The sequence below is a fragment of the Camelina sativa genome, chromosome 19 (assembly GCF_000633955.1).
Source record: "Camelina sativa cultivar DH55 chromosome 19, Cs, whole genome shotgun sequence".
In the NCBI taxonomy this organism is placed as follows: domain Eukaryota; kingdom Viridiplantae; phylum Streptophyta; class Magnoliopsida; order Brassicales; family Brassicaceae; genus Camelina; species Camelina sativa.
The window spans coordinates 16,601,741-16,617,255 of NC_025703.1; the positions used below are offsets into that span (position 1 = coordinate 16,601,741).

At 38.7% G+C, this 15,515-nt stretch overlaps 1 protein-coding gene across 2 annotated transcripts; it reads left to right on the plus strand.

Annotated features, from left to right (window-relative positions):
- LOC104766537 (protection of telomeres protein 1a) lies at nt 12,327-15,435 on the plus strand. 2 transcript variants are annotated; one of them, XM_010490443.2, is made up of 10 exons: nt 12,327-12,505; nt 12,641-12,777; nt 12,860-13,064; nt 13,249-13,346; nt 13,513-13,592; nt 13,836-14,099; nt 14,188-14,264; nt 14,359-14,417; nt 14,816-14,971; nt 15,057-15,435. In XM_010490443.2, the coding sequence occupies exons 1-10, from the start codon at nt 12,379-12,381 to the stop codon at nt 15,261-15,263; spliced, it is 1,410 nt and encodes a 469-aa protein (XP_010488745.1). In that variant the 5' UTR covers nt 12,327-12,378; the 3' UTR covers nt 15,264-15,435. The 2 variants fall into 2 exon arrangements, with proteins under 2 accessions (XP_010488745.1, XP_010488747.1); XM_010490445.2 differs by having other exon boundaries at nt 14,816-14,945; nt 15,057-15,204.

The following is a 15,515-nucleotide window of genomic DNA, read 5'->3' on the forward strand; positions in this document are numbered from 1 at the left end:
GATACTGTGGAAATTTGCCAATAATGAAGTGTGGGAATCTATGTCTGACGAGAATAGCAGAATATCGTCGATACACCAGCGCATTTGGGAGGATAGGCTCGAATATCTTGATCATAGCTTTTTGGCATAATGAAGGAGCTACCTTTTGTCCAAAAGGCATGACTTTCCAGTGGTAATGACGATATGGTACACAAAATCCCGTCTTTGGTCTGTCCTCTGGTTTGATTCCAAGCTGCCAAAATCCTGCTTTTAAGTCAAACTTGGAGAAGATTTGTGCTTGCGGGAGTTTTTGGAATAACACTTCTCTCTTTGGCAAAGGAAACTTGTCGTCGGCAAGGAAATGGTTGAGTGGTTGATAGTTGATGATTAATCTGAGTTTTACTCGCACCTGTTCAGCCCCTTTGTTGACGTAGAATACTTCGCATGCCCAAGGTGAAGTGGTCTTCTCAATGAGGTCTTCTTTCTGGAATTGGTCAATCTCTTCGAGTGCAAGATTGTAGTGATCTGGGTTCATTCCTGGGTGACTTGCTTTAGTTGGGTTGATATCCTCATTCTTCTTGAAGGGTAAGGATATGAAGAAATCTGGATTCTTCCATAAAGGAGATGAGCATTTTGTGAGAAACTCCGAATGAGATGTGGCGCAAGACGTCTTTGCAATTTCTTCTTTTATGGGATTAAGCATCTCCATAGAGTATAGATGAGACACCATTGTCCAAGGTAGCAGCTGATTTTTTTGTTTAAGACCTTTCGGGTGCCACGAAACTCTCCGAAGACTATGAAGGATGTCAAATACCTTTGGATTTAATCATGTATCCGGGGAAAAGTTGGATGTAAATTGGCTTGCTGATAAGAGAGATATGAAATATCTGGCCGTTGGCTGCTTTGAAAGCGACTGAACATGAATTCCAATGTGAGGCTGGGAGGAGGTCTGGTATGATGATGGAAGAAGTAGCTCCAGTGTCAAAATAGGCAATGACCGATATTTATTTATCATACTTGTTTGTAGATCTTGGCATTTGGAGATGGTTGGGTTAGATACACCAATTCTTCTTGATGTGATTGCTCTACTTTGCAGAAATCGAATGTGTAGAGGTCAAACAACATGAATTGGTCGTCTATATCGCTTTCATCTCCAGTATCCTCTTATGAAGATTCATCTTCTAATTCCATACCCATTGCAAGAACTATATCATCAGTTGGTTCATCATCAACGGAAAAGATGGATTCAATATCTGAGTCATCAATATCTTCAACTTGTGCCAAGTAGCCAAGGAGGTTGTCTCTCTTCTTCTTGTTAGGACACTGTTTCACATAATGTCCCTTCTTCTTGCAGATGTAACATCTGTCTGATTTTTTGAAACCTCTTTGAGTTTTCTTCCTGAAGAATTTCCATTTCTTTCTAGAAGATAGCTTTGGATATTTCTTCTGCCACTTGCTTCTATAGCTCTTTTCTTTTCCATGACTTGTAGAACAATGGCATCTCTTGTCTCTGCATTTGATATTGAGTTCTGGCCGATCACATGCTTTTCCTAGAAGCTTTCCTTGTTCTTGAAGCTGTTTGAAAAACTTCTGGTGGTTGCATAGCTTTTCAAGGGCTGCCAGAGAAATTTGATATATTTCTCCAAGTGAAGCTTGGTTGAGAGGCATATTCTTGAGAGACAATATCCTTGACGTTTCATTTCCAAGTGGTTCTGGAAGTGAATTCAGGTACGCCTGCTTGAGGTTGACGTCATCTATCCCATTCAGGGCATAGAATCTCTTTGACATTCGCTCATAATGTCTTTCAAGATCCTTCCTCTTGAAGAAGCAGCATCTCATGCTAAGATACTCTTCTCTAGCTTGGATAGTATAATGATCCCATGTGCCGAGAAATTCATTGTGCATGTGTCCCACCAAGGCATCGATTGTTGGAGATTGTCGGATTTGTAATTGTCGATATTGGCCTAAGCTTATCCACCATTGCCTACGACGTCCTTGGAATTTAGCCACCAGTTTATCAATCGATGTAGGAAAACTGGCTCCTTGGTTGAGTTGTTGTTCTTTTAGCCATGCATGCATCTCATCTACTTTGTCGCGCCATTTTGAAGGGGGAACATCATCAAAAGAAAAACCCTTATGTGGTTCTGTACTAAACTGCAGATTTCCTTTTGTCTGATTTCGTCCAGTTTCTTGAGTTTCTTCATATACGTTTCCACCTTCACTTTCTACGTCTTCTTCAACCACAGCCGGTGAGGCCATCATAAAAGGTGGGATTATAACCTCATCATTTTCATCTTTTATTGGCGTCTTTTTCATCATACTTTCTTGAGAAAAACTTTTTTCTCGTTTTGCAACCTTCTCAAGAAAAACAGTGATTGGATTAGCACGCTCCACCATGAATTGCGCTTTGCTGGTTTCGGGTTGATCTTGAGATTTTGATGTCTCGGTCAAAGGTTTGGGTGGTTCAAGTATGGCTTCCTTCCCTGTTCTTTTTTCTGTTGGCTTTTTCTTTTTGGTAGACTGTTGTTCATAAACAACTTTTGTTGGTAAGAAGGAGGATGCTCCGAAAATACTTGGGTCTTGAGAAAAAGATAAAGGTTGTGTTTGGGCTGTGTAAGGTGGTGTGTAGATGGGGTATGGTGTGAAAAGATCATATGGCATTGGAGGTTGGGTTTTGGGTTGGTTTTGTAAGGAGTTTAGCTGAGCTTTAAGGGACTTTAGCTCAGACTCTTTTTGGGACATGAGGGGAGAGTTTATGGAGACAGTAGTTGCAAGGTGGAGAAGTTCTTGGTGGAGAGAGGTTATCTTTTTGGTGAGTTCTTTAATGGAAAGGGCCATAATGGTTACGTTTTTGTCAATCTGGCTTAGGAGATAGTTTTGGATTGTGGCGTTCTCCGACTGCCAATTCAAAGTTGCTTCTGCGGCGCTGATCTGCTTTACTGAGCCATCTGGGTTCTTAACATTTGGATTCTGGATTTTCCATGAGTGTTTTATATTGTTTTCTTCAAACTCTTTGGATGGAAATGGTGAATCCTGCAGTGATGGGGGTCCAAACATGTAACTTAGTTGTACCTCTTCTTTGTCAGGTGTTGTGGGAGTTGAGCCACCTGAATACAATACATAATATTCAAAATTCTTGCCACTTGGTTCTCCGAGAAGGCCAACTTGTGTGTCTCCAGACTCAAATCGTTCTTTGAGGATTTGTTGTGTAGTTTTCTTTTTTCTCCTTCGCCTTGGGGTGTCATCATCATCAGAACTATTCATCTGGCAGTGTTGGCAATCACAAACATCAAAGAATTTGTGGCCCTTTTCATCTTGAAAAGAGTAAATGGGATCTCCCAGCGAATCAAAAGATGAGATTGGAACACCATCTAAACGTGGATTGTTCTCCAAAGTTTGAGCTTCTTCAAAAGGAGTAATTATATTGATTTCTGTGCAGAAAGCCGTTGGTCTTGACTTTTCTTCTTGTTGCTTAAAAGCAATCTCTACAGCTCCATCTTTTCTCCTATGAATAGAAGAGTCCACCGATTGTATTGGGGTGCTACGGTCATGGAGCTTTTCGTAATTGGTAACCCATGATTCTGGAAGCAACTTGACAAGCTCATCTCTAGGAATCTGTCTAGGAATATGGATGCACGACGGGCTATGCTGGGATTCCAATTGTATGAGTAGCGCATCTTCAGTGTCTCTAGGGAGACTTAAGTCCATTGCATGATTTTGGACTCTATACGCCATTTGATGGTGAAGCGTTGCTGCATATGTGTTTCCAATTTGTGGAGCTCCTGTGATTTGCAGATGGATTTGCATGTTCTGATATATTTGAGGGTCTTCCAATGCCACGTTGAAATTTGGGAAAAGGGTAACGAAAACAGTGCCAGTGTTTAGTGTTGTCTGGATAGTTGCAATACAAGCATGCTGGTATTCTTTGTATCGGGTGTTGAGGAGAGCTACCCATGCTACAACTTGTAAGCCTTTTCTGCCATGGAGTGTTAGCGCCAAACGTATCACTCCATAGTGAAGATGGGTATATCCTTAAGTTCTCCAATGATGTATCATGCCTTCATTGATTCTGAGAGGAATCATTTGTTATGTTCCTGTCGCTGAAATGAGATGTTGTTCTAACGGAGATGCTAGAACGAGCTCCTTTGCATTATGTTTGTTAGGGACAAACACTTGACGGATGACTTTTGGAAAAATGGAATTTGGTTTAGTGAAAGCTTTGTAAGGATTAAGTAATGGGAGTTGGGTAATAGGAACTTTGATATCATCACTCACATACTCTACTTCATATAAGTAATCAACCTTTTTAGAATTTGATCGTCGAAAAGTGGGAGCTTTGTAAGTGGCTTAAGGAAATTTAATTGGTGGAATTATTTTTCCTGTTGTCTGATGAATGATGTTGTGTGATGGAAGTGATTAGGAATAGTTTGTCAATTTGTTTGTGGTAAGATGTGTGTTTTGTGTGCGGTTTTGAATTTTGTGCTTAGCCTTCTGTTCTGGGTAGTGCAGATGGTTAGAGGTGAGGATGATGTTGGTCGCGGTCATGGTCGTGGTCGTGGTCGTGGTCTTGGTCGTGGTCGTGGTCGTGGTCGTGGTCGTGGTCGTGGTCGTGATCGGGGACGGGGACGGGGTCAGGTTTCCGAGGCCAGTGAGAGTGTGACCCAGAGCATGGCCATTGAGGAGGTAGCATAGTCACAGGTTCATCCTAGTGTGTCTGGAGACCAGGCTGGTTTGGGTGACGGTAGGGCGTATGGGCCGGTGTCGGTCACGGCGTTTTCTTGGGTGTGAGGGTTGCAGCGGAGGGTGCTCCAGGCAGGGAAGATGTCTTGATGGGCTTGCTAGCTCAGGTTTTGGCGCGGCTTCCAACAGCAGTGCCGCCAGTGGCTGGTGGGCAGGTTCCAGTAGTGCCGCCAGTGGTTGATGGGCAGGTTCCAGTGGTGCCACCAATGGTAGGTGGGCAGGTTCCAGCGGTGCAGCCTGTGGCGGGTTTGCAGGCAGGTGTGCAGCCGGGGGCTGAGGTAGTGGACGCTCAGTATGTGCAGATGATGGTGCAGTTGCAATGAGTGGGAGCAGGGTCTTTCTCGGGAGGTACGGATCCAAGTGTAGCGGATGAGTGGAGAGAGCGGATGGAGGATCTTTTCCGGTCGCTTCGGTGTCCCGTCCAGTTTAGGGTGGATTTGGCAGTGCACTAATTTTCAGGTGATGCACGTGTGTGGTGGAGGTCGGTGACAGCATGGAGGGTGCAGCAGGATATGACTTGGGTGGATTTTGTGAGGGAGTTTAACTCCAAGTATTTTCCACAGGAGGCTCTTGATCGCATGGAGGCACGGTTCTTGGGGTTGACTTAGGGGGACCGTACAGTGCGGGAGTTGGATGTAGAGTTCAGTCGGCTTGTGGGGTATGCAGGCCGGGCTTGGGAGCTAGAGTCAGCTCAGGTGAGGAGGTTCTTGTTGGCTCTACGGGATGACCTGAGGACTCGGTGCAGGGTGAGAAGCTATGCTACAAGAGCGAAGCTGGTGGAGACTGCAGCCGGGATCGAGGATGATTTGAGGTCACAGTTAGTGGTGGTCAGTCCAGCAGTTCAGACAGAGGAGACATTGGAGCCGGGCATTCCAAGCAAGGATAGCAAGTCAGAGCAAAGGCGCAAGAGGAGGCGGGAAGAGAAGACGGTGGCAAACCCAGGTGGTCAGGGATGTTATGGGTGCGGGAGCACGAATCACAGGTTGGCAAGCTGTCCAAAAAAAGGTGACTCGCAGGAGTATCGTCGATTGTGTTATCATTATGGGGAGGAGGGGCATATCAAGCCTTTTTCTCCTAAGTGGAGGCAGATGATGGAGGTTGTGGCACAACCGAAGGAAGGACCGGTTGCCCATTCCGGCGCTTAGTTTTAGCTTTTGGTTTCTTTCTTTCATTATGTATTTTCGTTTGGAGTTGTAAACGATTATTGCATTTGAGATTTTAATAAAAATTGGAGTTCTTTGGATTTGGGGATTGTGAAACCAGTGGGAAGGAAATAGCTCGGGAATTCTATAAATGGAAAGTTTCCATAAATAGAAGGTTGCTATAAAAGGAAAGTTTTCATCAATAGAAATTTCTATGAGTAGTTAAGACTTGTCTATTTTTGGAAAGGGGATGTGAGATGCATGGACTGGCGGGAATGTTAAAGGTTGACCGAATGAGTGGTCACATATGAGATGATCATTTCTCAAGGACTTTTTTTGATTGGTGAGGTCACGGTGCTAAGAGAGGTAGCTCGGGTTTCTATAATTGAAAGTTTCCATAATTAGAAAGTTTCTAAAAATAGAAAGGTTTTTGTGGGAAGTGTGATGATCCTATGGGATTTGTACCTTAGTTGTGGTTTTAGTGATGCCGGATACAATGTCGGTGGTCCCGGTGACGTTTGTTGCCTTTGTGGCGGTTCTTTTGGACATTTTTGTGGCCTAGTGGCGGTCCTGCGGGACATTGGTGTGGCTTTTGTGACGTGTTTAGGGTCTTTGTGACGTCTCGGTAGCCTATGTGGTGAGTGTTGGCTGTAGGACATCGCGACTTTCTTGTGAAAGTGTTGAGGTAGATCTAGTCGGGAAATACTTGATGACATCAGACTTGTTTGCTCAAGGCCGTTTGGGCCCAACTCATGTGATACCGATAGCTCGATGGACTTTGTGGCCAGAGAGTGGGAGTGGTATGTTTACTTCAGATGATGATCCGAGATTGTGCTTTAGGGTGACGACCCAAGAGCGGGATATTGAGACTCCCTGGATACCGTAGCTGTGAGCCGCGGCTCGGGAGTGTGCGGTATGTCTCGAGGGTTGCAAACTGAGAGCGGGGAAAGTGTGTGTGAGTGACTTCCTGGATGTCGTAGCCTAAGGTGGTTAGCTTGATAGCGAGCCGACATGAATCGTTGGTTGCGACCACGAACGGGAGAAGCACTGAGTTGTTAACAAATAACATCTTGGATGTGAGTATATTGGCTAGAGGGAGACCTCGGGGTTCAGTTGGAGGTGTGCAGGCTGTTGCGACAGTTGCACGGGAAACCTTGGCTGACGGTGTTCAGTCCGGTCGGAGGACGTGCGGGCCGTGTTGATGGTGGCACGGGAGTACTTGGCGGATGGATGGTGCTACGGGATTCGAGGACGAATCCTTGTTGGTGGGGGAGAATTGTAACATCCGCAAACCAAAAAGTGGAATTTGGGGTTGGGTGTCGATCGCCACCAGCTTTTTTATTTCGACCAGATTGTTTTAATTCGCGGTTTTGGGGTTGTTTGGGTTAATTGGTTTGTCTAAACCGAGTATATAAGGGGAGAAACGACCCATGTCGAGGGTTTTAGATGTTTTGTCGCCATTTGCAAGAGAAAAGAGAGAAAAGTGAGAGTTTGTGTTCTTGAGAGATTTTGGCTTGTTCTTGGTGGTTTTGGGTGAGATCTGTTGCTGTGGAAGGGAGTGTGTTTGCTGGGAACGAAGGAGAAGCTTCTTGTGGTGTTGTTCCACGGTTTCTCTATCAAATCTTCTTGCAGAAGAGGTGAGTGCATGACCATGGCTTATCTAAGTCTGATAATCCTTTTTTTGCTTGATTTGTTGTGTTTTGTGGTGTTGTTCTTGTTTGTGGTGGTTGTGTTATGGTTCTTATAGGTTCCTAAAGCTTTTGGGTGAGTTTGGGGCGGATTGGAGATGATTGGGAACAGAGATTTGATGATCGGCTTCGAGCAGAACGTGTCTGCGGGATCGGTGTCGATCGACTTCAAGTGGGTGTCGGTGACACCATGTGGTAGCCAGTGTCGATCGACACCTCTCTGGTGTCGACCGACACCAACTTGTGCGTTGCGGTTTTTCCTAGTTTGTTGTGTTGTTTGTTAAACATTGGAATCTCAGTTGCTTGTGTGTATAGCCTAGTAGATGGGAGGATTGCCTCAATAAGTATTTTTGATAATACTTACGCATCTCAATTGTTGTTTGTGGTGTGTAGGTATGTGACGTGGAATCATGGCGATGAGAAGGAGGATGATATAGGGTCTTGTTTGTGTGATGTATGGTTATGTTATTGGAACCTTGGATAGAGTTATGCTAGGTTGATGGATAGAATGGTAAGGAACATATTTGTATTGATGATGTATTGGTTTTGTATTGTTGGTATGTTTCCGCTGTGTATAATGGTTATTGCTGGTTTAATGATGAGTCGTGGTTTGAGTTAGTTTAATTAAGTAGTATGGGATGCTTAATTATATATTGTATTTACTAAAAAACAAAAAAAACGGGTCGGGTTGTTTCAGGTTTAAAACTCAAACTATAGGCAAAAGGATAGACAGTTCAAAAATCTTTGACAGAGGAAAACAAGTAAAGGAATGGATTAGTCCTCCTTTATCATGGCTTAAATGCAATATTGGTATGTGTTGCAAAGAAGAACAAGGTTGGTGGGTTTTTTTGGGTTTTGAGAGATGAGAATGGAATGGTATTGATGCATAGCAGAAGATCATTTTCAAGCATTGCAACTTTAGAGGAAGCTAACCTAAGGAGCATTTTGTGGGCTATAGAAAGCATGAAGAGTCACAAAATTAATAAGGTGTTATTTGCTTCAGAAGCTTTGCAAATGGTAAGGGCTTTCAAAAGACCTCAAGCATGGCCTTCCTTTTAGTTTGTTGTTGCAGAAATTAAAAATGGTTTGGATGGTATTCAAGACTGGCAAATTCAGAGTGAAAACAGAGTTTCAAATAAAGGAGCTTTTCTTATAGCCCAAAGTGTTATCCAAGGAAACCGTTTCCAATTTTATGTTGATCAAGGGTTTCCTTACTAGCTTAAAGAACTCTTTGACCCTGAGAAAAGTTTACCTTAATTTAGAAGAAATTACGGAGCTTTCTCCTTACTTTTCTTGCTCAAGAGTTGCAGAAGCTCTAAATTTAAAAGTTCCAATTCCTCAAACTACTATTTGGAGGAGACATACTTCGGTTGGTTATAATATCACTCCAAGCTCTGAAGATGATTTCCATTCAGTACTACCAAGATGCTTTGAGATTGGTAAATCCTTAAAGCGCAAAAGTTTGAAACCTATCATGAAGGAATCAGATAGGAAACAGAAACAAAATTTTCAAGATGGCACAGTAGGAGTGTTTCATAAGCCTCCTAAAAAGTGTTAGTTCACTCTTATCAACTTCTGTCAAGACTTTTTGGAGCCTGCAATTTGAAACAGATCATGGGGTTTCTTTTTGGTGACCTGTTTTGAATTCAGTTTGCTACCTTAGATCTTTCGTTAAAAGTTTATTTTATTGTCAGGTTGTTTGTCTATGTTGTTGTAACTTTTGACTTGTTGTTTGGTAAAGCTGTTGTAACTTTTATTCGGCTTGGTTTAGTCTCTAATTTAGTCTGTACTCTGACTTTTTGATGTTAAATAATAAACTCCAGTTGACAAAAAAAAGACTAAGAATTTATATTGTAACCGTTGGACTCATTAAAACCCACTTGAATGCATTCATTTTAAGATTCGCTCCAAAATTACACATGAGTTTAATGTTAATAAATAAAACAAATTTCAAAGTGATCTTGGAGTGAAAATAAAACAAAAAGTGATATTACAAACAGTCAATCCAGTTAACAAGACTTTTTTTAAAAAAAAATTGTTTAACAAAAGTGAGATCGTGGTAAAAAATATAGGGTATGTTGTAGTTTTAGTACATTTTGAGAAAATAATAAGATTTTTAGTATATTTACTATTTGTAATTAGAGAAAGATTACATATACTTTTTGTCTAATAGCTATAGTGTAATAGAGAGGGAGAAGGTGGGATATGGATGTGTGGGTGTGTGTGAGAGAGAAGAGTGGCGAAGTGGGGTATGGATGTGTGAGTGTGTGAGAGAAAATAGTGGGACATTGGGAATAAACATAATATATATATATATATATATATTTTACACATTTCCTTCTCTCTAATCACTTAAATATTTGTTAATTAATAATATATATTTTTTATAATTTGACATGCATTTGTTCTAATAATTTCAATTAAATTTTAAATTTTGATATAAAAAATGATATATGCAATGGTTCTGTACAGATGTATTTACACATTATTACGATAGAGATGTATGTACAAATGTTTATACACATTTTGTTTTAGTAAATTCAAATATATTTTCATATCAAAAGTGATATATATAAAGGTTATGTACATGCATCTGTACACATTATTAAGTATACAGATGTAATTTGTTTATTCTTAAGTTTTCAGATGTCTGTACAGTTAATAAGCTGTACGGATACAAAATTTGTAAAAAATATTTAACATTATCAAAAATATTTTCATATCAAAAGTGATATATGTAATAGTTCTGTATAGATATTTACACACATTATTATTTGTACACATTAATAAGTGTACATATGTAATTTGTTTAATTTTTAGGCTTTCAAATGTCTGTACAATTAATAAACTGTACAGATATAAAATTTGTGAAAAATATTTAATATTATCAAATAAAATCATCAAACAAAATGCATATCAAATTATAAAGAAAAAAACATAGATTTTTTGTATTTGAAAAAAAATTAAAAAAAAAATATATTATCAAATATTTGAGTTACTAAATATGAGGGGTATGATTATTATTAAAAAAAAAAAACTACAGGCTCACATTAAAAAAAAGTTTTTGTTTCTCACACACTCACGTTTTCTCCCTCTCTCACACTTTCACAAACTCTATCTCACAAATAGGGTCCTACACCTATTTCTATAATTTCAAATAGTAAACGTATTACTTCTCTAATTTAGTTTCCAAAACATACTAAAAATACAAATAACTCAAAAATATATAGACAAAGAACTGTAAAATAATTGTGACAGAAACACAATTTTAAAAAAATTTCAGCGTCTATTTAAGTATTTATACGTTTTCATCTCCTTTGTAATTTTTTAATTACATTTTCAAAAAAATCTTATCTTCAGCTCGATTTCTATCTTTTCTGCAAGCGTTTCATCATGTTAGATATATATACTATTCTTCTTTCCATGATTTTTTGGTCCACTTTACATTTTCAAATAAAAATGAATCATCAGTTTGCTTCTTCGAAATCAATTATGGTACAAACAAGAGTAATTCCATTTTTCAAATTTCAACAAGAACCTTGCATATTAATTTTGGAGGGAGAAAGACAACTACATTTGGAGAGTTTCAATTCCTTCCACCATGAGAACATGGTGGATCTCATCGGGGCGATATTGTTAAGAAGCCTTTAGGCTCTTATTGGGCTCTAGCTAATTAAGCTTTTTATCCTAGTTTGTTTGTTTAAATACCAACATTGTTCTCTGTAGAAGGTATCGATTTTACAACTGAAACAATGTTATTTTCTTCTTCTTCTCTATGATTCTTCATCTCAATCTCTTATTCTTCTGGATCTCTTCCCCTTTCTGTTATTTCCTTTGGTAAACTATTTTTCTGCTTATCACTTTGGTGTTTAAACTCCTCTCCTCAAAACTTTTGGCTTTTGATTTGTTTGAGCAACCTATTTCATCATCTTGTTGTGGTAGCAAGTATTTACTATTTCATTCTTAAAATATAAAAAGTTACACCAAAATCGTTTGTTTTTAAGATTGAAATGTAAACTTTTACTTCCAAGACATTTTTATCTCAATAGCTAAATCTGTCTTTTTTATATCAATAATTCATTACTTAAAATCGTGGATATAGTCCTTAGGGCATCATTAGTGGGGTTGTTTATGTAATTGCTTTTATTAAAAAAATAACAAAAGAAAGAGAGAAGAGAAAACACGGAGGAACGTTGCTTGGTGGAGAACCGGAAGAAACATTTTTCAGAGTAAAATGACATGTGTCATTTACTGAGTGGTAGATATATTAATAAATAAATAAAAAAGGAATATGTATAATATTTTTTTTTTTAGTTTTATGAGCAACATTTACCCGTTCTCCACTAAAGATTAGCCATCTTACCATACTTGAACTTTAGTTTGACATGCGGTTACTGTTATGTCTTATCAATGTGCCTTGTTTTGTACTCTTTCTATCTCACATAGATTGATGTTTTAGAGAAAAAATTTTTGTCTCTAAAAGATTGATTTTCTATATTAAAAAATCAAAATGATTTTTTTTACTTTATATTTTATTCCAAGTGACATAATATTTATTGGGTTATATTATCTCTATCTACTATAAAATAATTATAAATTAGTTTAAAAATAAAAAACTTAACTTTTTCTTAATATGTGTGAAACTATTGAAATATCAGAACAGCAAGTATTTTTTAACAATTCCGAATAACTGGAATATCCGAAAAACATAACCGCGTAAACCGACAAAACCGGGAGTCTCCGTTCGGTTTGAACCAAACGCCCAAGGCTACTTTGATTTGTTTGTTAAAAGTACAGCGGGAGATGTACTTTTGGGGGAAGGAGAGGAGATGGCGAGGAAGAGAGAAAGTCCCAAGCTTGTCAAAATCAAAGACGCCATTAATCTCATCAACCAACGCGTTAGTCTAATCGGTATCGTTATTGAACAAAGAGAACCTAAACAATGTCGCAACAATGGTATCTCACTCTAAACCCAATTTTTTCTCTCTAACCCTAACATTTTACCCCAAAAAAGGTCTTTACTTTTATCGATTCTTGAATCGAAATGCGAATACTTTCTGCTGAAAGATTGAATCTTTTTGACATTTTTAGATTGGATTTGTACGCTTCGTGTAATTGATGATACATACCCAAGTCCTGGATTTACAGTAAATGTATTTAGTAACACTCTTGAACAACTTCCTCAAATCAAGAACTACGACGATATGATTCTCTTTACACGCATCAAGGTACATGACTCTTGTCTCTTCAATTTCCTTTGTTGTGTTTTGATTTTGTGGAATTAAAGTTTGGATTTTTGTTTTTGTGTAGATGCAAACTTTTGATAGTGGTAAAAGAGTAAATGCTGCTTGTGATAGATGGGTTGCTTCGTTTGCGCTGTTCGAAGGAGGAGGTACTGGCAAGGATTTTGTTTGTTACCAATGCTCTTCGAATTTTCATGAAGAAGAAGCACTATACAAGAGTTCCATGGATGATCTACGCAAAGTGTTTGCCGGTTCTAGCGGATTTCTTAAAGGTAACAATGTTAGCTTGTTTTGTCTTCTCAAGTTTTCGTATTGTTTCAAGATATATACTGTCTAAAGTCATAGAGTCTGCAGCAGTGTAAAGATGTGCAAGAACTTTTCAGTGGCATTAGATAGGTTATGTGGATTCTGGATTAATAACTTGGATAAGCTTTCATTTCCTCTTTTGGTTCATAGCTCAGAGTTCGATTTACAGAGTAACACCTTGCTCCCAAGAAAAAATTTCATTCTTGAGAGAGATCAAGAATGGAAAATGCTTTGATTTGGTGTGCAAGGTATTAAGATGACTTAACTCTTACCTTTGTTGCTCTATACTCTTAAATAATATCAGAAGCGTGTGTGTAGTTGGTTACTTAAAATCCTTTTGGCATAAATTATAGAAAATTTATCTTTTGATAACTGATCTTACCCTCCTGTATTCTGCTGTTTACTGTAATGGAGATCCTCCATGCCGATGAACAAATGAGCACCGTTTTTGTATGGGATGGAACTGATGCTCCCCCAGCATTTATTCTGGCAACGTGAGTATTAGGCATTATCAGTCATGTGTGGCATTAGTTTCCAATATATCATTTGAGATTAGATGTTAGTATTGATAACAGAACAACACCAAAATCTGGTTTTGGTGTTGTTCTGTTATCAAGTATCACACCTCTTGAAAATTTTGATCTAAACTTTTCGAGCTTTTGATTAATTGACTTTCCGCTTTCCATACTCTACGCTTACTATTTTTATATTTGGTGTACAATGTTGGCTATTGATAGGGGAGTCGAAGAAGACGAGGCATTTAGCAGTCTCTCAGTTAACACTTTTCTGTCCAGAGATACATTGCTCAGCTTTCCAACACTTGGAACGATCTTGAGAGTTTCTCTAAGCAGTCATCTATTTCATCAGGTTAAACCTGGTGACTGGGTGAAACTTTACCATTTACACTGTGAAGTTGATAGGGGATCTTGGGTAGGTAAAGTTACCAACTCTACAAAGGTTCGTCGCGCTCAAGATGATTGTTTAGTTGAAAAGATAATGAGGTTAGTACTTTTTGAGGTTTCTTTTGGTATATACTTCTGACCTTTCCGCTTACCACTTTTGGATTTTTATGTATGTTCCCAAAACTAGGATATATGATAAGAGAATAGCGTCAAAGTTGGGACACATTCCATATTGGAGTTTTCCGTCGCCTCCTGGATTAACAGGTTGCAATACTCCATCATCCTTGACGAACATTCTTTTTTGCTATCTCGAGTTAACATTTAGACTGAATTCTTTAACATTCTCGGTGTCTTGCAGAGACAGATGACAATTGTGCTCCATTTGTTTCACTGATGGACATCATAACATTCCCCAAAGTACCACCATTCATGAATCTTTTTAGAGAAATACCCTAAAATAGCACTAAAACAAGTTTTATGGACAACTATAGCACATATTCCATAAATTTCCAAAAATAGCACTATTTAACACATTAAAATATTTAAAATTCATTTTTATAATTTTTTTTTTTAGATTTGTGTTCTCAATTTCACATTTAGGATATAGTTTTGAGGGGTAGGGTTTAGTATTTTGAATTTATGGTTTAATTTTGAAAGATTAATTGGTGCTATTTTTGGAATTTTAGAGATGTTGTGCTAAGTTTGGAAAAAAAAACTTATTTTGGTGCTATTTTTGAGAATCTCTCATCTTTTTATCTGTATTACCTGAAAAGATTAAGAATACTTTTATGTGCTCAACTACGCTGTTATTACAGGTTACATGCAAGTACAAATGCATTGTTCGGGTTGTAGCTGCATACCCTTGGCAAGTAGAAGATTTCTGTTCAGATGAGAATCGCCGGCACCGAGTTTTGTTGACATTGGAGGATCCAATAGCGACTTTAGGTGCTTTCTTATGCGATAAAGAAGCAGTAAAAAAACACCTTTGGTCTATGCATCTAAACTGTAAAGAGAGATTGTCTCTGATACCCTAATCTAGTGTTAATCTATTGGCAGGAGTACTTTTGGGGTTTAGGATTTCAGGACACACAGATATTGAGGAATAAACGGAATCGGTTGCTTGGAATAAGGGGATTCTCCAACTTGGGTGCTCCAAGAAATCCACCATGGATTGAGTGTTGTATCTTCTCCTACTATACTCATAAAGCTGACCCATGGACGACCAGAAAATACAGAATCTTTGGTACTCGCCTTCTTGATTAAGCTTTGTTAAGACTAAATAGTTTAGTATTAGGAGTTTAATACATAGATCGATGTCAAGAATGTTGGATGTAGCTAACCAAAAGAACCTCTTCATGGTATAATGTATCAAGAATCATAAGATGAATTTTCAGAAAAATAAAGAGAGCTAAATAAGCAAATCATGTCCTTACAATGTGCAATCGACCAGTGACAGAGAAAATGGCTGCAAACACTATGGACGAAGAACATGTTATCCTTCCCCTCTGTTGGTTG

Bases quoted from the DNA above. Each gene is read 5' to 3' on its own strand.
- LOC104766537 (XM_010490443.2), top strand. From the start codon at position 12,379: ATGGCGAGGAAGAGAGAAAGTCCCAAGCTTGTCAAAATCAAAGACGCC. The intron at 12,506-12,640 runs GTATCTCACTCT...TGACATTTTTAG, and splicing joins TAAACAATGTCGCAACAATG to ATTGGATTTGTACGCTTCGT. The intron at 12,778-12,859 runs GTACATGACTCT...GTTTTTGTGTAG, and splicing joins TTCTCTTTACACGCATCAAG to ATGCAAACTTTTGATAGTGG.